General features: G+C 45.7%; 1 protein-coding gene across 1 annotated transcript in view; it reads right to left on the bottom strand.

Moving 5' to 3' along the window:
• Positions 1 to 21,601, bottom strand: part of SLC9A4 (solute carrier family 9 member A4) — a 117,741-nt gene extending 96,140 nt beyond the window's left edge. Inside the window, 1 exon segment of the mRNA XM_029604833.1 lies at positions 21,184 to 21,601. Coding sequence (XP_029460693.1) covers positions 21,184 to 21,406 — 223 coding nt within the window. The 5' untranslated portion in view covers positions 21,407 to 21,601.
• Between the last annotated feature and the right edge of the window lie 759 nt (positions 21,602 to 22,360).

Genomic DNA, 22,360 nt, shown 5'->3' with positions numbered 1-22,360 from the left:
CTCCGCCCCCTGGGGGCAGGTGCTTCCTGGTCCCTACCAGGGAGCTGTTCTCCATTGCTCCAGGACAGGGGGCCACCCCCAGCGCAACAGAACATTAAGTATAATGACTTAAAAATCCATGTTTAATTGAGAAAGTGGAATTCAGCATAAAAGAATGGATTGTTCATTGAAGAGCCAATTGGAGAGCAAAAGTTTCGTAAATCAGATTGCATTGGATTCTATTGGTCCATCTATCTAGAGGTCAGAGAAAGCCACATGATTATTGGTAAGTTTGAATTAAGAGTTTCTATGGAGCTTGACAATGCCATGTTTTTCCTGTCATTAATGTTGCAGTGAAGGTGTGAGGTAGATGCTGACTACCGAAAGTAAATGATTTTGAAGTAAAAAGTCTGGTAATGATGATGAAGAGTGGAAAAAACAATACAGATATTGTTTTTTAGCAGCATATTAATGCTGACATTTTTTCTTTCAGTTTTGTTCCCTGATGCAGCCTGCAGGGTAAAACATGGGCCATGTCAGATCAGTTTAACAACAGCAGAGTCTTTATAACTGACCATCATAATATTATAGTGGAAGATTTATTTCATGCCACCAGTGGAAAAAATGAAACATATGGATTTTTAAGAAAAGTTTATTCATTTTCACAATATTTAATTTCACAACAGGAGAACTATAGAGAAAAATATATTGTGCTCAATGTGCTGTACATGGAAAGAACACTAAGAACGTATGGAATTTTAAGATACATTTATTGTTGTTTTTGATAAGACTTTGGACAGATAAGCATCACTTAAAAAATAAGAATTCAAAGAGAGGTTTTTTTTGACTAATGATTTATGGAGCCATTACAGACACTTTCCATCTGAGGCAGTCTGGTCTTTTTCCTCTCTTAAATTAATTTTTTATGTTTAAACATTTTTTTATTAATTTTAACAGCAGTAAATGGTACAACCTTGAGGAAGGTGGTTTCCTGAACCCTCCTCAGACCTTAACGCTTAATAAACAAACAACAACAATGAGTATGCCCCCCTCCCACCCCCCACCCCCTCCCCAAACCACACATGAGACAGATTGGTGAATTTCAAACCATAAATTCAATATAATCCATCCAATATATTCCGATCTATGATACCTAGTAATTAATCATTGAGTACAAGACTACGTATGCAATGTGGGAGTGACTGAAGGTAGGACTGCCAGATAGTAAGAAAGCGCCATCTATAGCGTGGTGAGTGTCGAGAGGCCAGGCATTCCATTGACATCATTGCATGTAGACAGTTTCTCCAAGCCCAAAAGGATGGGACCTCAGAGGATCGCCAAACTGAGACAATTATCTTTTTGCCCACAAGACAAGCTTTGCACAGAAGCATGCGCAAACTAGGATCTTGGATCTGAATGGGGAATATACACCCAAACAGCAGCCATAATGGTGTCACGGGGAAATCGACATCCAATAAGTCTGCCAGATAGCCTCCACATGGCGCCAAAAGCGCAATATGGGAGGGCAGGACCAAAATACATGAGACAGGGTGCCCATCGGGTATCCACAACAGGTGCAACCCGCTGACTGGGCTATGGTTAAATGAAAGGCTACTTGAGGCAACACATACGCCCGGCTGAGAAATTTAAATTGCAATTCTCTATAGTAAATATTGACTGAGATCCTGGTTATGTGCCGGAAACAGACCTTTAAAATATTCTGAGTGACAATAAAGTCGCCATCTCTATTCCAATGGGATTCTAGGGTGGAGTATATGTCTCCTTCAGAGCGTTTCCTTATATATTGGTAGTAGATCGACAAGAATGGGACTTTAGACTTCTCAAAATGAAACATCTGGTCTAGAGATTGGTACACTGAAGGGGCTTTATGGGCGTCCAAGTTGGCCCGGATATAATGTCCAATTTGTAGGTATGGGAAGGTGTGTGTGTGACCCCCAGTCCATATACTGCCTGGAACTCTTTAAAATAAATCATCGCCCCATCTTGCATGAGCAAGTGACCCAAGCAGGTGATACCACAGGATTCCCAAACCTTAAAGCTAGAGGATTGCATGCCTGGGGTAAACTCGGTATTCCCCGACACTGGGAGAAAGTAGGCAAACAAGGCGGGTAGCCGTAATAGTCTCGTCACCTTCTTCCAAATCTGACGAAGTGGCCTCACAAGGGCTGTGTGCTTGAGAAAAGATGGGAGATGCACGGGCTTGGACTGTACATATACGGGGGTCAGCGGGGCCATTAAGGCCTCATCAGAGTATAATGGGGTTTCAACCGGATTGTCTGTTAGCCAGTCCCTAGCAATCCATAAGTTACAGGCCAAATTATAGGCGGCTATATCAGGGACCCCCAGACCTCCCCTACCCCATCCTACCTTCAACCGGGTGAGAGATATATGGGATTTCCCCCCTCCCCCAAATGAAATGTCGAAGTACATTATCAAGTCTGTTAAGATCCCCCCTCCTTAATAAAACTGGTAAATTATAGAGTAAATAAAGCCATTTGGGTAAAATGGTCATTTTGTATAAATTTATCTGGCCAATCAAAGAAATGGGTAAATTACTCCAATTAGTCAGGTTATCTGTAGTAGCTTGTAATAAGCGGGGGATATTAGCCTGATACACAAGGTCCGGATCGGATGGGAGGAACACCCCCAGGTAGCATAGAGGATCCATTGCCCATTTTAATGGAAAATTATCTGGCCAATTAGTTTGCAGGGTAGGCGGGTATGCTAGCACAGAGGATTTAGACTCATTTAATCTAAGGCCGGAAAACCCACCAAAAGTCATTAATCGCAATAAAGTAGGCAGGGACATCTGCAGGTTTGTAATAAAAACTAACAAATCGTCCGCGAAGGCCACTCCTTTAAATATCCGCAAGCCAAATCTTACTCCCCGAATTTCCCGACATTGATGAATGGCCAACAGGAGAGGTTCTAATTGCAAAATAAACAATAAGGGCGATAGCAGGCAACTCTGCCGCATGCCCCTGGTCACATCAAAGGATTCCAACTGCTCCCCGTTCACAAGGATGGCCGCCCGGGGCCCACTGTACAATAGTTTCACCACCCAAAGAAAAAAACCGTCAAACCCCATTTGTTCCAGAGTATGAAATAAATACCGCCACTCCACCCTGTCGAATGCCTTTTTGGCATCAAAACTGCTAACCAAGTAGGGGGTATCCATCTGTCTGCACATTGTCATGGCCATCAGCACCTGGCATATGTTAGCCAGGACGTACCGTTGCCGGACAAACCCCACCTGGTGATCACCTACAAGAGTGGACAAAATAATCGCTAGGCAGTCAGCCAATATTTTAGCTAATAACTTATGGTCCAAGTTTAGTAATGATATCGGGCAATAAGACCAGGGTATAAGAGGGTCCTTACCCATCTTAGTTTTAGAGTAATTAAGGCCAGGTTTTCATGGGGAGAGAAAGTACCCCGAGATATCAGTTTGGAGAATCCCACTGCCAAGGGCCACGAAATCAGGTCTACCAGGTGTTTAAAAAATGCAGCCGTATAACCAGTGCCTTAAACTGTTTTTGTTGGCCTATTGCCAATCAGACCTCTTGTTCCGTGATAGGCTGGTTAAGTACTTCCCGATGTGCGTGAGACAAACAAGGAAGAGGTAGTTCTGTGAGAAATCGTACTCCTGCCACCTCATTCCCACCCTCAGATGTATATAGGTTAGAATAAAACTCACGGAAACCTTTTAAGATGGATGGGGTGTCTCTGACTATTGTATTAGGCGATGTTCTCAACGCTGGGATAAATCTGTTTTTCCTGGTGGATCGTATTAAGTTGGCCATCAGCTGTCCCGTTTTATTGCTGTATTGGTATAGATGGTATTGGTAATAGAGGTGGCTTTTTTTTAGCTCGTTGGTGTATAAGGGTGTTAAGAGCCGATTACAATGAGCGATAGGCAACCCTCACCTCGTTGCTCTCAACCTCTGCCAAGCATGCCCGGGCTTTACGCAACTATCCATTCAGAGCCAAGATGTGTTTGTCTAAAACCCGTCGACGGTGGGATACATAGGATATAATATCCCCCTGTAAAACTGCCTTCACAGTGTATCAAAGTAGAGAGAGCTGAGAGGCCTGGGTTTGGTGTAGGGACATGAAGTCCGTCCACTTAGCTCTGAGATATTCCCTAAACTTCATGTCAGAGGCCAAAACATATGGGTACCGCCATAGGTTAACTGTGGGCTGACAGCCAGTAAATTGGAAGTCTATCCAGATGGGCGCGTGATCGTATCTGATAATATTATCAATTCCCGCATCCTGGATGCAGGGGAATGCATGACTACTAACAAACAAATAGTCTAACCTTGAAAAGGTGGCGTGGGCACGAGAAATGTGAGTAAAATCATGGTCCATGGGATATAATAGGCACCATAGTTCGGACAAGTGAAGTGTCGTTTCCAAAAGATGAGGGCCCCATCCCAGGCCCCGTTCCCTCCCACGCAACATAGAGGCATCCAGAGTGGCATCCTGAATGGTATTAAAATTGCCCCCTAATATCAGGGTGCCATTGAGATAAGGGATTAAATGAGAGTAAATTTCCCTGAAAAAACTAGGGCTATATGTATTAGGGGCATTAATATTACATAATACAACAGTTTGACTGTATAGATCAGTAACCAGGATGAGATATCTACCCTGCAGGTCCACAATTTCATTATTGATTTTGATGGGAAGTTTCTTATGTATTGGGATTGTCACTCCCGCTGATTTCGAGGAAGCAGAGGCACATCGCACCTCCCCCACCCAGTCATGTCGTAATTTGGCATGTTCCGCTACTGAGAGATAAGTCTCCTGCAAATAGGCCACTAGAGCCACTTTTTTCTTCAGCAAAGAAAGTATTTTAGAGCACTTGATGGGAGAGTGTATCCCACAAACATTCCAAGATACAAACCTCGTGTGATTACTCAGAATACATCAAGGGAAAGGATAGTAAGTGCTTAATTTTCAAAAAAAGGTGCAGGTGAGAGCCCTCCCAGCTGAGGCCCCCCCTAACATTTCCATCTTTTCAAGGTACCATAGCATTGGACAGAGAAACAACCTGGTATATACAATCACCTATTGTCTTTATGAGACCACCTCCTCTCTCCCCTGCCCTCCCCGCCCCCCCTCCTCCATCTTCCCCTGCACTCCGCCCACCTCCTGCTCCCCCCTCCCTACATCCTGTCCCCCAGCTCCCCCCATCACCTAGTACAGGTCCCCACAATTCCCACAACTCCCATCTCCTCATGACTTCCACAAAGGAAGTGTAGAGATCTCGTTTTAGATATGCCCGTGACCCACCGCTCTTCCCACCTTCAGCGCGCGTGAATAACAACATAACCTTTACTCATTAGGGAAGATACAGTATCTGTCTCCATCAACAGGGAGCGCACAGTAACAGATTCCCTCCTCCAGTCTGCACGGCCTTAAATGACTATACTGTTTAAACTGAATGTCCACCACTAGCCAGTGGTTCACAGTGTGTTGTTGGCACCGGGCAGCACAGTTCCAATGAATTCTCTAGGGGCCGTCTCAAAGCCATCAACCACAGGTATATTTATTTATTTATTTATTTAGGATTTTTATATACCGACATTCTCGATACAAATATCAAATCAGGTCGGTTTCCATAGAACAAAACTGTCGCGGATATGGCGTTACATTAAACAGTGTTTCTGAACATAAGAACGTCAAAAATAAGTATAAAAATAAAGTGAAAATATAACAATATAAGTATACAGTAGATAACAAGAACTCTTCAATTAAAGGGAAATAAAGATATAAAAATAGCTAAAAATAAATGGCGAGTTAAGTTGGGATAAACAGGTAACAGTGAATACATGGGGGGCATAAACAAGAGAGGTGCATGAGCTAATGGACTAATGTATCAACAAAGGGTCTTTCAAGGCAAGTGGACTGTCCATATAGGCGTATTCGGGCCCTGAGGAGATATGTGCGGTCATGGAACTTGTATTGGGCTATTTTGTTCTTTGACCGGTGTCAGAGTGTTCCTGCGATTCCGGAAAGGCTTGCCGAAAGAGCCACGTTTTTAGGTTTTTCTTGAAAGTTGGATGACATGTTTCTTGTCGAAGATCCGGCGGTAATGAATTCCAAAGGGTGGGCCCGGCAGTGGAAAGTGCTCATTTAGATAGTGAAGTTTTGATCGGGGGAGCATATAATGAACCTTTGTAATTATATCTAATAGGTCTTTGTGATGTGTGAAGGCGGAGTTGTGAGTTAAGATTTAGGTGAGCGATGCCCATAATATCCTTGTGAATCATTGATAATGTCTTGAAGTTGATTCTGGCTTTTATAGGAAGCCAGTGGAGGCTGTGGAGAATAGGTGTAATGTGGGCTCTTTTGTTAGTGTTGGTGAGTAGCCTCGCCGCAGCGTTCTGCACCATCTGTAGGGGTTTTGTAGATAAGATCGGAAGACCTAACAGTAGAGAGTTGCAGTAGTCTAACTTAGACAGAATTAAAGATTGAACTACTAGACGGAAGTCGCTGAAGTGAAGGAGTGGTTTCAGATTTTTGAGCACTTGAAGTTTAAAATAACATTCTTTAGTTGTGTTGTGAATGAAGGACTTGAGGTTGAATTGATTGTCGAGACGCACCCCTAAGTCTCTGACGGTAGGGGAGTGGTTAATGGATGAATTTGTGAATTGTGTTGCGCTTTGGGAGTTGATGAGAGTGTTGTTTTCGTCAGTCGAGATGATGAGGATTTCTGTTTTATTTGCGTTGAGTATGAGGTTCAAGCTGGATAACAGGGAATTGATGGATTGTAAGAAATTGATCCAATGTGCCCAGGTTTTTTGCAGTGTTTCTGTGATGGGAAGAAGTATCTGAATGTCATCTGTGAAAATATAATGCTTTAGCTTGAGGCTGGAGAGTAGGTGGCAGAGTGGAAGCAGGTAAATGTTAAAAAGAGTAGGGGAGAGCGATGATCCTTGAGGTACTCCTCGGTTAGATTTTATAGGAGAAGATTCTTCGTTATTGATCTTGACTTTATAGAATCTATTCTCCAGGAACGATTGAAACCAGCTGTGAGCTTCTCCTTGGATTCCTATATCTGATAGCCGCTCGAGAAGGATGGCATGATTGACTGTTTCAAAAGCGGCGGATAGGTCGAGAAGCGCGAGGAGGTATGATTGTTTTCTTTCAAGATTGAGGAGGATGGTGTCAGATAATGATGCTAGAAGGGCTTCTGTCCAGGATATATGTCCAGGAGAGCCACAAACAGTGAATGAGAAGCAGTAGAGAAGTTGTCTCAGCAGTGTTCCATGTTGTAGTCCAACCTATGTCCAAGGTCCCGAGGTTTTACAGCAATTCTCAGGCGTCTTAACAAGTGGGGAAGAAACCCAGCTTCCCAGTTCCAGAGCCTCTGTGATAGAAAGGCTTGGGTATGGAGAGAGCGAGTCCAGTCAAGGTAATCCCGTACCAGCGTGCTTAGAAAGATGCCCCGGCTGTCCTGGGACCATCGATAAAGGAAAAAAAAACCCAGTCCTTTGTAGGTCTAGTGCTTTGGGGAAGAGAAAAAAACCCGCCGATCTCCTTGCAAGCCGAGGGCACCCGGTCCACCAACGTGTTAAACAAGGGAAAGCATCCCGCCTCAAGGAGTAATGGAGTCCATAAATCCCCTTGCCAGATCCACTGAGTCAAAGTTATGAATTTTGTCAGCGTGCCAGATTCGTAGGCGTGCCGGGAACATCAGTGCAAATTTAATGCCGTGATTGTGCAGGGTCGAACAAATAAGGGAGAAGCCCCGTCTTGCCTCTGATACCGAGGAGGAGAAATCCTGGAATATCCGGATATGGTGATTCTGATAAAGAAGCTCCGACCGAGAACGTGAGGCTCTCCAGATCTCTGCTTTATGTGCTGAATTGAGGATTTTGGCTATAACAAGCCAAGGGCGCTTCGAATTCGGGTTTTGCCCCCCCCCCCAGTCGGTGTGCATGCTCCACCACCAGCTTACCCTGCAGATGTGGTAAACCTATGACTTCTGGGAGCCAGGACTCAAGCAAGGAGCATAGGGAGCGCGCCTCTAAATGCTCGTGAAAACCCAGGAATCGCAAATTGTCTCGACGAGGGCCTGCAGGGCTAAATCACGGGCTAAATCATGGGCGGCCATCTTTGGAGTGTTAATGTTCGTGGCATCCTTGAGAGCGGATACCCTCATCTCCACCATTTCCAACTGCGGAGGCAAAGTGGCAAGGGAGTCCCTGATCTCCCCCAGCTGTGTATTAATTACAGCCTATTTCTCGTCCAGTGCCTCACGGATGGCATCTTTTATGTCGGTAATGGTAAGCGGCATCGGGGGGGAAAGAGGGGACTCACTTTCAGATGCGGTCGCCATCTTGGATTCCGGGACCCGCAGCATTTCTTTGTCCCTCTTTCCGCTCTTACTCAGCGTTGGCAGTGTTGTTCTGCTCCGAGCCCGGACCATGGACATATGCTCTACCCGTCGATGGTGTCCAATTCTGGAGATGGGGGCTTAATGTGGTCAAATTTCATGCGATGGGCAAGGCGGACCTGGAACTAGGAAGTGATGCTACTTCCCAGCTACCACATTACGTGACCTCTCATTAAATTAATTTTTAATCTTCGAATTTTTCTCATTGTTTGATAATACCAGACATGTTAAAGCAAGGATTTTGATTTGGTAGTGGTGTTAATTTTACCACCTCCGATTGATATTGATGTTGACCCTTAGTTCTAGTTCTCCAGCTGAAATGGAAATACCTAACATACCATAGCCTTACTCTAGTGGCCTCTACTTCAGGTGACATTTTAATTGTCTGATGGTCCCTGCCTAGCCTTCTGCTTGTGTGGCGGACTCCTGGGCTCCTCTAATCTCCCTTCCTCGCCATCTTAGGGGCTTCATTTTATTTTATCACATCATGATTACCTTCAGCATGCCATTCCAGCCAAGCTTCCCTGGGACTAAAATCTCCATAATTCTCACTTTAAAGCAATATCGCCTTCCCCTTCTTTGTGCTATAACTTCCTTGGATTATAATTTCCAACAGCCAGTATTATTTGCTTCCTCTTTGCTTAAGCAGGATAACTGGTCCATGTTTCTTGGATGTCTCTATCTGCGCAGAGCTCTCGTCCCACCATAGCTGAGTTCTGGAGTCCCTACCATCATAAAGACATTGATAGGCTAGAAGCAGAGATAAAACCATGGCAGAATCTAAGTATACTTAGAACAGATACAAAGGACAGTGGTAAAAGCAGGTGGGAGAGCAGTAAGTAAAATAAATATGATTGCGGTGTTTCTAGGTGATGGGCTAGATATGGAAATTTATATGCTCAAACACATGAAAAATTAGAGAGTCAAAATGGGAGCAGTGTAAGCTACTTTGCACTTAGTAATATAACAGTTGCATCAAGCTTCTAGGAAATAGCATCAAAACTTTGTGACATTCCTAATTGAGACTGGAGGGGAAGGGACAATTTTCCTAGCATGGGTTGCAGGATTATTTGGCAACCTTTCTCACCTAGGGAGAAAGGTTGCCAAACATATGGAATATTTAGTGTGTGCCCATCACTCCACCCACCTTCTCACAGTGGGTGGAGAGATGGCCACAACTAGAACAAGGAAGGCAGTCAAGCTTGTGTAACTGACAGCCCAGAGATACAGGGGCAACCAGACAGACTGGGTGGGCCAAATGCTCTTTATCTGCCAATAGCATTGGCTAAGTTAGGGCAATGAAACATTAGGTGATGTAAAAATTTAACTTGTGAGTCACCTTTGTTCATATTTGCAAGTAATGTGAAATTTAATAATAAGAGCCAGGCCTGAGGCCAAAAACATTTTGGCAAACCATATTAAACTAGAAATGACTGAAACTTAAATAACCTAGATTACACTGATACCTCCATTCGTGGTTTGGAGGCATCTGATTACATGGAAACCGACTGAATTGCTTATTCCTATTTTCATTGCATATTTATTTTAAAATATTGTGTATGCTTCCTCTGCTGATGTCAAAATATTATACTTGAAATTTCCCATACTTGAGTAAGATCCAAGATGACTTAAAATGTATGCTCTTTGATCTTCCAGATACAACATTTGTTAAGCATTCTATTCAAGGGAGTGGTTATTATTTCATTTGGATGTTAGTTCAAACAAGTATTACAATTAATACTTTAAAATTAGGAGCCTATAAATATCAGAGTTTGATATACTGAATAAAATGTGAACCTTACAGAAATAGGGCTAATACTATATGTTGCGCATATTGGCCGCATCCGCTCGGCGGCCAGCCCTGCTCACCTCGCTCTCCCGTCCACGAGCTTCGGGCTCCGGGCTCCGGGCTCTCCTCCTCCACAGCCAGTTTGCGGTGTCCCCAGCTTCCCCGCTCGCAGTCCCCCGTGTAGGACTCACAGCGGAGCTCCCGTTGGGGCTCTGCGTCGTCAGCTTCCTCTGTCCCGCCCCTAGGCGGGAAAACCCTCAGGAGCACCTCACGTAGGCCGGATACTTAAGGCGAGGCCCTGCTTCCTGTTCCTCGCCTTAGCAATTGGGTCAAACACCTTGGTGTTCCTAGATGTTTCAGCATCTCCTGTTCCAGCGTCTCTCTTGGTAGTACCCTTCGGACTGATCTCACGGTACTGACCTTTGCTTGCTCTTGACCACGTCTGACCGCTGCCTGGAACCGACCTCTGCCTGTCCAATGACCTTGTCTGACCGCTACCTGGAACCAACCTCTGCCTGTCCACTGACCACGTCTGATCGCTGTCTGGAACTGACCTCTGCCTGTCCTCTGACCTCATCTGACCGCTGCCTGGAACTTGACCTCTGCCTGACCTGACTATGCCTAGACTGACTACTGGTACTGACCCCTGCTTCGGCTGACTATTCTGGACTGATACTCTGGCCTTGATCCTCGCTATCCACTCGGACACTCTCTTCTGGCTTCCTGTGATTCCTGAACCTGCTTGCTCGGTCATTGACCGCACACCCTTGTTCATGGTGGGCACTCCCCTGTACTTCCTCTCTAGGAGACCCTGCGAGGCCCACCTAAGACCAGGCGGCCCGGGTACCCAAGGGCTCAACCTGCGAAAACCCCGGGTTGCTATTGGCGAAGCTCCAGTTAGCCTCTGTCTCCTCCTGTGCTCCGCCTCCTGGTGGCAGGTGCTCTCTGGGTCCGACCAGAGGGCCGTACCAATCCTGCACCAGGCCAAGGGTCCACCTCCAGCGCAACACTTTAAACCTAGGTAATTTTGAAAGCAATTTCCGTATGTAAAAAGCATTTGCCTGGATAAACCATCTATTATTTATTTGTTATTATTTATTAAACATTTTTATACTTTGCATCTTCTCAAAATCCAGATTGAGTGTGGTTTACAATAAATAATATTCATACACCATATAAAAAACAACATACCAATAAAACATTACAAAAATCCATAATAACTATATTCATAAAATTGCTCTTCACCCATCGACTTCTTTAAAAAACAGCATCTTAATCTGCTATCTAAATTGCTTTACTTCTCAATCCTTCCGTATCTTGACCGTCATCTTATTCCATGCCATTACTGCCACACTGGGAAATGGTCTAGCCCAAGTTTGTTCCAATCAATAATCAAGGGCTGCAGGAGTTTGTAATAAACATGTCCCTTCTAAAAGAAGAGCTTTTGTGACCATGAACCAAGTAATAACATTTCACAAAGGACATGTCTTTCACTATTCAGAAAATTATAAATAATCGATAACAGCCTAAATTTTGACCTCCATTTTACTGGGAGCCAATGGAGACTTTTTAATTCCGGTGATGTGTGTTCATATCGGGACAATTCATTAGGGATGTGAATCGTTTTAGGACGATTAAAATTATCGTCCGATAATTTTAATATCGTCTTAAACCGTTATGGAACACAATACAATACAGATTCTAACGATTTATCGTTATAAATCGTTAGAATCGTGAGCCGGCACACTAAAACCCCCTAAAACCCACCCCCGACCCTTTAAATTAAATCCCCCACCCTCCCGAACCCCCCCCCAAATAACTTAAATAACCTGCGGGTCCAGCGGCGGTCCGGAACGGCAGCGGTCCGGAACGGGCTCCTGCTCTGAATCTTGTCGTCTTCAGCCGGCGCCATTTTCCAAAATGGCGCCGAAAATGGCGGCGGCCATAGACGAAAAAGATTGGACGGCAGGAGGTCCTTCCGGACCCCCGCTGGACTTTTGGCAAGTCTCGTGGGGGTCAGGAGGCCCCCCACAAGCTGGCCAAAAGTTCCTGGAGGTCCAGCGGTGGTCAGGGAGCGATTTCCCGCCGTGAATCGTTTTCGTACGGAAAATGGCGCCGGCAGGAGATCGTTCAGCGAGGGTTCCGGCGCCTCGCTGAACGACCTCCTGCAGTCGATCTCCTGCCGGCGCCATTTTCCGTACGAAAACGATTCGCGGCGGGAAATCGCTCCCTGACCCCCGCTGGACCTCCAGGAACTTTTGGCCAGCTTGTGGGGGGCCTCCTGACCCCCACGAGACTTGCCAAAAGTCCAGCGGGGGTCCAGAAGGACCTCCTGCCGTCCAATCTTTTTCGTCTATGGCCGCCGCCATTTTTCGGCGCCATTTTGGAAAATGGCGCCGGCTGAAGACGACAAGATTCAGAGCAGGAGCCCGTTCCGGACCGCTGCCGTTCCGGACCGCCGCTGGACCCGCAGGTTATTTAAGTTATTTGGTGGGGGATTTAATTTAAAGGGTCGGGGGTGGGTTTTAGGGGGTTTTAATGTGCCGGTTTTTCGATTTTTCGATTTTTCGATTTTTAACGATTTTTCACGATATTTTACCCCCCCAAACGGCAACAATACGATTCCCTCCCCCTCCCAGCCGAAATCGATCGTTAAGACGATCGAGGACACGATTCACATCCCTACAATTCATACAGCACCAGGCCAATAACATGTTGCACAAGTTGTAACACATGCAAATGCTTATCTGGTAAGCCCACATATAATGAGCTGTAGTAATTGACATGACTTAGCACCAGGGACTGTACGGAATATATTTTGTGGCAAAAACTTTTTCAGTGGCCTAACTAACTTAAGTTTATAAAAGCTACTTTGGCCACCTGGCCAATCTGGTGCTTCATTGTCAACTGAGAGTTTAAATGAACCCTAAACTTTGGGTTTGCAAAAGGATAGGAACCAAAATTCCCTCCAAGCATACCTGTTGACTCTCATAATTCTCAGGTGGCTCTTTTCCTACCCAAAGGATCTTAGTTTTTTTGATATTCGGAAATAGGTAATTTTCTGTTAGCCAGGCTTTTATCAATGAAAATACTTTATGAAGGCTTTTCTCTGGTACTTTTTCCTGCATAACACTGGATAGGAAAAGCTTAACATTGTCAGCATACATATAATAGCAGACTTTCAATTTATCAGGTAACTTCCCTAATGGGGCTAAGTATGATTAAAGAACACCGGTGACAGTGCTCAGCTCTACGGTACCTCCCACTCTGGGGTATGCCAAGTAGAGCATTGATCACCATTTTGTACTCACTGTTTCTAGCCCTGTAGAAATGATCAAAACCATTCTAGTTCTGGCCCTGTTATTCCCACCCACAGCATCCACTCTAATAATACCTCACAATAGGGATGTGAATCGTTTTTGAATGATTAAAATTATCGTCAGATAATTTTAAAATCGTCCAAAATCGTTAGAGTGCACGATACAATACAAATGCCCACGATTTATCATCAGGGGCATTTGTATTGTATCGTTAAATAGGGCGCAGGAAAACTGGCACACTGGGGTCCAGTGGGGAGGTCCCGGCACGATCTCCTGATCTCTGGCCATGGCTGCGTTAAGAGAAATGGCGCCGGTGGCCCTTTGCCCTTATCATGTGACAGGGCAAAGGTAGCGCCGGCGCCATTTTGGTTCCTGGCTCCCGATGTCACGCGTGCAGGAGATTGCTCCCGGACCCCCACTGGACCCCCAGGGACTTTTGGCCAGCTTGGGGGGGCCTCCTGACCCCCACAAGACTTGCCAAAAGTCCAGCGGGGGTCCAGGAGCGACCTCCTGCACGCGGAGAATAACAAATTTAGATGATTTGGCGCCGGTGCTACCTTTGCCCTCACTATGTCATACGGGCGACCGTCGCCCGTATGACATAGTGAGGGCAAAGGTAGCGCCGGCGCCATTTTGAATATTGGCAATACGGCCCGCATGCAGGAGGTCGCTCCCGGATCCCCGCTGGACTTTTGGCAAGTCTTGTGGGGGTCAGGAGGCCCCCCCCCCCAAGCTGGCCAAAAGTCCCTGGGGGTCCAGTGGGGGTCCGGGAGCAATCTCCTGCACGCGTGACATCGGGAGCCAGGAACCAAATGGTGCCGCCGCTACCTTTGCCCTGTCACATGATAAGGGCAAAGGGCCACCGGTGCCATTTCTCTTAACGCAGCCTTGGCCAGAGAGTGGGAGATCGCGCTGGGACCCCCCCACTGGACCCCAGGTAATTTAAAACATTTTGGGGGGGTTCAGGAGGGTGGGGGATTTGTTTTAAAGGGTCGGGATGGGTTTTAGGGTTGTTTTGGTGTGCCGGTTTTCCCGCCCTCCCCCGATTTACGATTTTTAACGATTTAAAAAAAACAAAACAAAACACGACGATCAGATTTCCCTCCCCCCCCAGCCAAAACCGATCGTTAAGACGATCGATCACACGATTCACACCCCTACCTCATAATGCATCGTATTGAACGTGGCCAATAGATCTAGCTGGACCAAAATACCTGAGTGCCCATAATCTAGATTACAAAACATAATGATAACAGCAAGAGCTCCATGTTACGATCTTTCTGAAAACCATATTGGTTTTTATCTAGAACGGAATGATCATCTAAAATCTCCTCCAGCTGAATTAATACCACCATCTCGTGTATTTTACCAACTGTCAATACATTTGAAACTGGGTAGTAATTTGTTAAATCTGTTGTTGGAAGCTTTATATCCTTCAATATTGGTTTCACTGTTGCATACTTCCATTGGTCTCTGGCACCTTACCCTCTTTAAGGGACTTATTAATCAACCTTTTTACATTTCCCATGCTGCACCACCAAGATTTTTTAGCAATGCAAATGGGCAAGAGTTCAGTACTGAGAAAGTAGATTACAAACTGAGAAAGTACAAGCTATTGAACTGAACTCCTTTAAGGACATCAGGGAAAACTCTGTCCAACTTTCTTGTTTCCTATTGTTATCCCGATTTGCCTCCTGTATCCCTGGCATATAGCTAATTTGCTTCTGGAAGTTTTCCATCTTAATCTCAAACTAATTTGCCAGATCCTCACAATTCAGTAATGACGCATCAGAAATTGCCAGACTAGTTATCAACCCCTTTACTATTTGAAACAATTCTAATGGCTTATTAAGCAAGTTTTCTAAATGGTTGGAAAATAAGTATATTTTTCTATTCTGCAACAAGAACGATCTTCCCATAAAGCTGTATTAAATGCTCCAAAGGAATCTTCATTTTCCCTTTTCCTCCAATGTCTCTCATTTTTCCTCAATATCCTCCTTTGATACACAACTTTTATTGAGAACCATGGAGCTCCATCCTCTTTATTCCTAACTTTAACTATACATGCAGGAGCTGGTTGCTTATGCAATCTAGAAAGAGTCAATTGCCATTTTTCTGTCAATTCACATAGGGAAGCATTATCCCAATCTACTGCCTCAGTTTCTGGTAACCAACCAACAATATTTGAATTGTTCAGCGTGCACTAATGGACACTGCATTTTTCCCTTATAAGTATTTTGCATCTTTCCCTTACGGAGTATTCTGCATTGATTTCCAGGATTCAGTCAAGGTGAAATGAAATTGATAATGATCTGTCCATGCCACCTCCATTTATGTAATATTTGTTTTTCTTTGTGACATCTGTAATCTACACAGTAACAAGTTTAGCATACGCCCAACCTTATCTGTTTTCCCTGTAATAAATTGCACACAGGATAGAGCTGACAATAATAATACCAAATCCTGAGTCCCATTTGAAAAACTCTCCTCAAAATGCAAAATAAAATCACCCAACATTTTTAAAACAAACAGCTGAATTCTATCTGAACAGCTCTATCTGAAAATTGCCCACCCTGTACATAAGAGCATAAGCCAAAAGCAATATAATAATCTGAGTGAAAATGTATTTTAATCACATACCAATTATTCACCATCTCCCTTTATTTTCTTTTGATTCCACATCCATTAAAACATGTGATGTGCTGAGCCAGGGTGTTGCGCTTGGAAGTGGCCCTTGTCCTGAAGCAGTGGAGAATGGCTCCCTGGTAGGGACCAGGAAGCACCTGCCCCCAGGGGGGCAGAGCACAGGAGGAGACAGAGGCTAGGATGAGCTTCACTACTGGAAGCCCGCAGTCCCCCCGGGTGGAGCCCAGAGGGACCCGAGCTGCTTGAACTTAGGTGGGCCTCGCAGGGTCTCCCAGAGAGGTAGTAGGGAGGTGTGCCCATGAACAGCAAGGGAGCGTGGTCGGACACTAGGCTGTAGATCTGGAGGAGCAAGGAAGGCCAGAACAGCATAGGTGATGACAAGGCAAGGGACAGAGCCAGAATCAGGAGACGTGGTCAATGGCAGCCGGGGTCAGAATCCGAGGATCAGTCCGAGGAGTAGTCAACGAAGCAGGGGTCAGGTTCCAGAGGCCAGATGAGATCACAAGGCAGGCAAAAGTCAGGATCCAGGCAGCGAACATGGTTAAGGAGCAGGCCGAGGTCAGTACCAGAGAGACAAACCGAGGGTACTACCTGGGGAGACAGGACAGACAGGCGCTGGACAGAAGGACACTGGAACAGAAGGATGCTGGACAAGGCTGGAACAGTAGGATGCTGGAACAAGGCTGAAACAAGACTGTGAACGCAGAAGCAAACTAGTACACTTTCAGTGCCGACCTGATTGCCAAGGCAAGGAAGTGCAGGCAGGGACTTCCTTATATCATACTTTCAATCAGGGTGCACCGTGGAGCTAGAACCCACCCCTGAACCCTACAAGAGGATGGCTGGTCCGCAAGAGTGCACATAGGGGCGTGGCCAATGCCACTGGGGACGCCAAATTTTGGCATGAGGCCTGGTGCGCAGTAGAAGACCCGGTGACCACTGCCGCGGGACGCCGAGGCCTGGAGGAGCTCACAGCTGCTGCTGGGGAGGCCAACCCATGACTTGCAGAGGAGCTAGCAAGGTGAGCAGGCCCGTGTGTGGGCCGGGCACGGATGGGGCGTGCAACAGTACCCCCCCCTTCAAGGCCTCCCTCTACGCGGCCGTGGCTTTTCAGGATAGGTCCTATGGAAAGTCTTGAGGAGCTCTTTATCAAGAATATTGTGGGATAGTTCCCATGAGTTCTCCTCAGCCCCATAACCCTCCCAGGCTAAGAGGTATTCCCATCTGCCTCGACGCCGACAGACACTGAGGAACTCTCTTACCTGGAGTGAGGTTCGGTAGAGATCCGCGGAGGTGAAGGATCTCTACGAGTGGGCCAAGAGAGAGGACCAAAGGCTTCAACAGAGAGAAACATGGAATGTGTTGTGGATGCCCATGGCACAAGGTAGCTGAAGTTGATAAGACACTGCTCCCACTCTTTGAAGCACTGGAAACAGGCCGATGTACTTGGGAGCCAGGCGATGAGAAGGGAGACTGAACCTTATGTGTCAGGTTCTTAACCACACCTCCTGACCAGGACGGAAGAGTGGAGAGGGACATCTCTGAGCATCAGAAGTTCACTTGGAGTGCTCAGCGGCCTGGGTAAGGCGTTCTTTGACTTGATTCCACACCTGGCGAATGGTGTGGACACTGAATTGTGCAGCTGGAGAAGGAACAGTAAGAGGAACTGGAAGTGGTAGCTGAGGTTAAGCTCCTATCAACACCATAGGGACCTGACTACCTCCACTGTGCCAGCCTGTCTTTCCCCTATCAACTTTCTGCCACTCTGCCTTGATACCATACACCAGAACCCGGGTGTCCTGCCCTTGGCGACAGGCCCTAGGGCAGAGGTGGTAGCTAGAGTCCAGAGACAAAATAGACAGCAGGCTTATGGAAGGCAGATGAGCCAAGGTTGGGGCAGGCAGAGAGCAAGAGTAGGCAGTCCAGGCTAGAGGTCAGGTACAGGCAGGAGATTAAGATCTGAAGCAGCAATCCGAGGGAAGACGTGGACACTCAAGAAACACTGATGATGAGAACAAGGAAGGCAGGCTGGACAGGCTAGGCTGGAAGGCGAGGAGAGGCAAAGCTAGACGAGGCTGGGTTGGAAGATCAGGCAAGGCAAGGCTGGACAAGGCTGGACTGAAAGACAAGATGTGGCATAGGAACCCTGGCAATACAAGCATTGCAAGGAATGACGGAGACCCTTTGCTGAGCAGAACTAGGCGTGTCTCAGGGGCCCTTTTATAAGGCAGCGGTGGTGATGTTATCTGCTGTGGCCTTTTCCCACCATTGCACCTTTAAATTCAGCGATGATGAATATCTGTTGTGTGGAGTGGTGGACCCCGAGGTTGGTGCCACCTATAAGAACATAAGAACATAAGAAAATGCCATACTGGGTCAGACCAAGGGTCCATCAAGCCCAGCATCCTGTTTCCAACAGTGGCCAATCCAGGTCATAGGAACCTGGCAAGTACCCAAAAACTAAGTCTATTCCATGTAACCATTGCTAATGGCACTGGCTATTCTCTAAGTGAACTTAATAAAAGAGGAGCTCCTATAGGTCCTCATCATTGGGACGCGGATACAGGTGGTGGAGACCCAACCAGACCTTCACATGTACCAGGCCTCATTCCCCACAGGTTGAGTCCTTGGGTGCCGGGGCCGGCGAAGGACGGGGTAGGCGAGCATCCTTGGCCCCCTATGGTGAGCAGACCCAGCTGCGCGGACCCACTGCCAGAGAGCCTAACAATATGCCTAGAGGGCAGGCCCAAGGAAGCAGTCCCAGTGGCTCCATGCTGCATCTGTGAGGTCCGATGGAGTCTCACCGGAGAGAGGAGTCCCAGCCTTTTCGTGGCATCGAAGGTGAGTGTGGTGAGCTGTGGGGGACATCCCGCAAACTGCCAAATGTAACAGATATGCACATAAGCTTTCTTTGAAAAGTGACCCTCACAAATTAACAGGTCTAAATATGTGTGTGGGAAGTTTTTCTAGAACAATTTTCAAAGGTATTGAAGGCATGTACTTTTACTTTGAAAATAAGTGTAAAGCACAGGAGAAAGCATCTAGAATTGGAAATTCAAAGTCCAGAACATTATATATTTTGGAGGAAGAACTTCAGATGCCAAATCTCAAGCCATGAATACCTTTGAAATAGTTAAACTTAAAAATATCTCATCAAACTGTGTTTGTTCTTATACATCAAACATTCTGAAGTGATGAAAAACATCTCCTATTTGAAATGAAAAATGGCTGCAACCACGTTGCCTCCTTATGTTTAATTGAAAATGTGTGTCCAATCAAAAAAATGACATTTTGTTCATTGGGAGTGGACCCTTGGCCTGGTGCAGGATTGGATAGGCCCTCCGGTTGGACCCGGAGAGAGCGCCTGCCACCAGGAGGCAGAGCACAGGAGGAGACAGAGGCTCGCTGGAGCTTTGCCAATAGCAACCTGGGGTTCCCTCAGGTTGAGCCCTTGGTTACCCGGGCCGCCTGGTCTTAGGTGGGCCTCGCAGGGTTCCTAGAGAGGAAGTGCAGGGGAGTGTCCACCATGAACAAGGGAGCGTGGTCGGTGTTCAGATATGGAGAACAGGAAGTTGCAGGAGGCCAGAATAGAGTGTCCGTGTGTATAGCTAGAATCAAGGCCAGAGTCAATATGCAGAATGGTCAGCCAGGCAGGGTCAGTAGCAAGGTCAGTACAGACATAGTGAGGTGAAGCAGGAGGTCAGGTTCCAGGCGGCAGACAAGAGTAGTCGGAGTTCCAGGCAGAGGTCAGGGCAGGCAGCAGTCAAGGAGTAAAGAACAAGCAGAGGTCAGTACCGTGAGATCAGTCCGATGGGTACTACCAGGAATGGAGAGATGAAGGAGCAGGAGACGCTGGAACTGGAGACACGGGAGACGCTGGAACAGGAGACACAGGAGATGCTGGAACTGGAGATGCTGGAACTGGAGACTCAGGAGATGCTGAAACATAGAGACTGCAACAGGAGACACAGGAAACGCAGAAAGGCAAACTTGCTATCACAGAGTGATCGACCAGATTGCCAAGGCGAGGTCCTGGGGACAGGACCTCGCTATTTATGCTGGGACTGAGTGATGTCAGCGGGGCACGTCTTGGCCGGGTTTCCCGTGGTTGTCCCTTTAGAGGATGATGTCGGCCGCGAGCGCGCCTAGGGCTGGGGCCGAGGAGACGCTGGGCGCGGAGCCCCGGCGGGAGCTCCGCTGTGAGGCCTGGGACGCCGGGGGAGCCTGAGAGCAACGAGTACGGCCAGGACCGGCAGAGGAGGTGAGACTGGAGCTTGTAGATGGCTGGGAGACGTGAGCAGGACCGGCCGCGGAGCGGGTGCAGCCGGGAAGCGCAACACATATAATCAGCAACTTCAGGTAAACAATTGGCATACAACTCTTCCATATACAAATGCCCAGTGAATGTACATGAAGAATGGGAATTGCATCTTCATCTTCAACAACGTCAACTTCAACAACACAAACCACAGTAACTCTGAGAACTGGCACAATGAACGCTGGTGCAAGTAGTAAGGGTGGCTGGAAAAAGGAAACATGGCAAAGAGTCTAGGCCTCAAACAAGCAAAGGTAAACTTTAAAACCTATCCTGCGCATCTCTGAGGATGAAAAAATATCTCCCTGGCACATCGCTCTCAGCTCTATCCATGAGTAGTGCTACTACTATGATTCCTAAATTACTGGCACAGTGTTTTTGCAGTGTATAACTTTCAAAAATTAGGTCTGTGTGTGCCATAGATCTAATTTTGCTGTTAAATTTACTTTATACGTGTACTGTTTTCATTATTTACTTTCTTCCAGTAAAGATTTTCTCACTGCAAATAAATAAAACTGTTACATAATCAAAGTACTGACCAATTCAACTCAGGCGCATCCAGTTTCATTTGAATAATATTAAACAATTCATTTTTAGCTGTTTCATGAGCATTAAAATCAAAATTATAGCATTTAAGATCTTGATTGCAGTAGCTCTTTTCATATTGCGGTACATTTTTTAAAATGAAGAATGATCTTTTACTCACCAATTTTAGCATAGGAGGCAAGGATTATCCAAAGTGTGATTTCATAGGGAATTTGTACATAATTATAATCCACCGTGAAAGCATGCACTCGCTCATCTTGGTCACCTGGTTCTGATGGTCCAGAATAAGATCCATTTTCTGAACTGGCGTGTGCGTATTCCACAGTCACGAGGAATAAAAACAAATAATTTAGATTCAACTCCAAATGCTGATGAGCATCCATGTTTATTACTTCAGGCCTTTAAACACTTCTTGAGCAGATGTTTTTTTTATTCTAAAAAAAAGTATTACAGTTGTTTGGTCCTCCTTATCAAATTCCCTATTGTTATATCATTTTAAGAACTCCCAATGTGTAGCCTTCCTTTTTTTTCTATTAAGAATCAAAAGACAAATTCTAGTTGTGAAACTTGAAACTCAGCCTCTAGCTTTCTATGTAAAATGATTTCCTTTCAACAAGCTGCCTTGGGTTATAATTACTATGTTTACTTAAGATAGGGCTTGAGTTTCTTTAAAAAAAAAAAAATAAAAAAAGTCACATTCATTCAGTGTTCATATTCCTATCCCCTCCCCCGGGTTTGAGATATATTTGGTATGAAATCTTTCTACCTTTCATGCCAATTCCTTTTTATATTCTGATATATTTTATGTACAGGATTCTGAGTACAAAAGATTTTTTACAAACTAACTTATTTGTACATGTTCACATAAATTTTCACTGTACAATACAAAAGTTACATTGGTGACATCTAGTGGAGAATTAGTGCAACTGTTTTACTAAAATGTGTCTATAATTCAGCCCTTCACGCTGGAACAGTTTCTTAACAATGACACTGACCCAACACCACTTGCTACTATGTACTATTTCTGCAAGAATCTTTAAACACATTTGGTTTCCTAAAATAAAATTGTAGCTCTTTTATACAGCATACAAAGTATGCTTTCGTTTATTGGACCCATAGCAGTCTTATTAAAAAGACTCTACCTGTCTAAAACCTCCTCCGTACCCTTAAAGCTGTTTCTATTATATAATAGTTGAAATATCCGTACTTTTGCTGTCCTATAGTCTTCCCTTTAACATATTCTGATAAAGAAATCCAACCACATGTCATTCATGCAAGGTGCCCAATCTCAGTATAGTTTATTGAAATGCTATCTTGTTGCCTAATGCTAGCATTTA

Source organism: Rhinatrema bivittatum, chromosome 5 (assembly GCF_901001135.1).
Source record: "Rhinatrema bivittatum chromosome 5, aRhiBiv1.1, whole genome shotgun sequence".
NCBI lineage: Eukaryota > Metazoa > Chordata > Amphibia > Gymnophiona > Rhinatrematidae > Rhinatrema > Rhinatrema bivittatum.
Note: the sequence above shows the minus strand (reverse complement) of the source record. Positions and strands in the feature narration are given on the sequence as shown.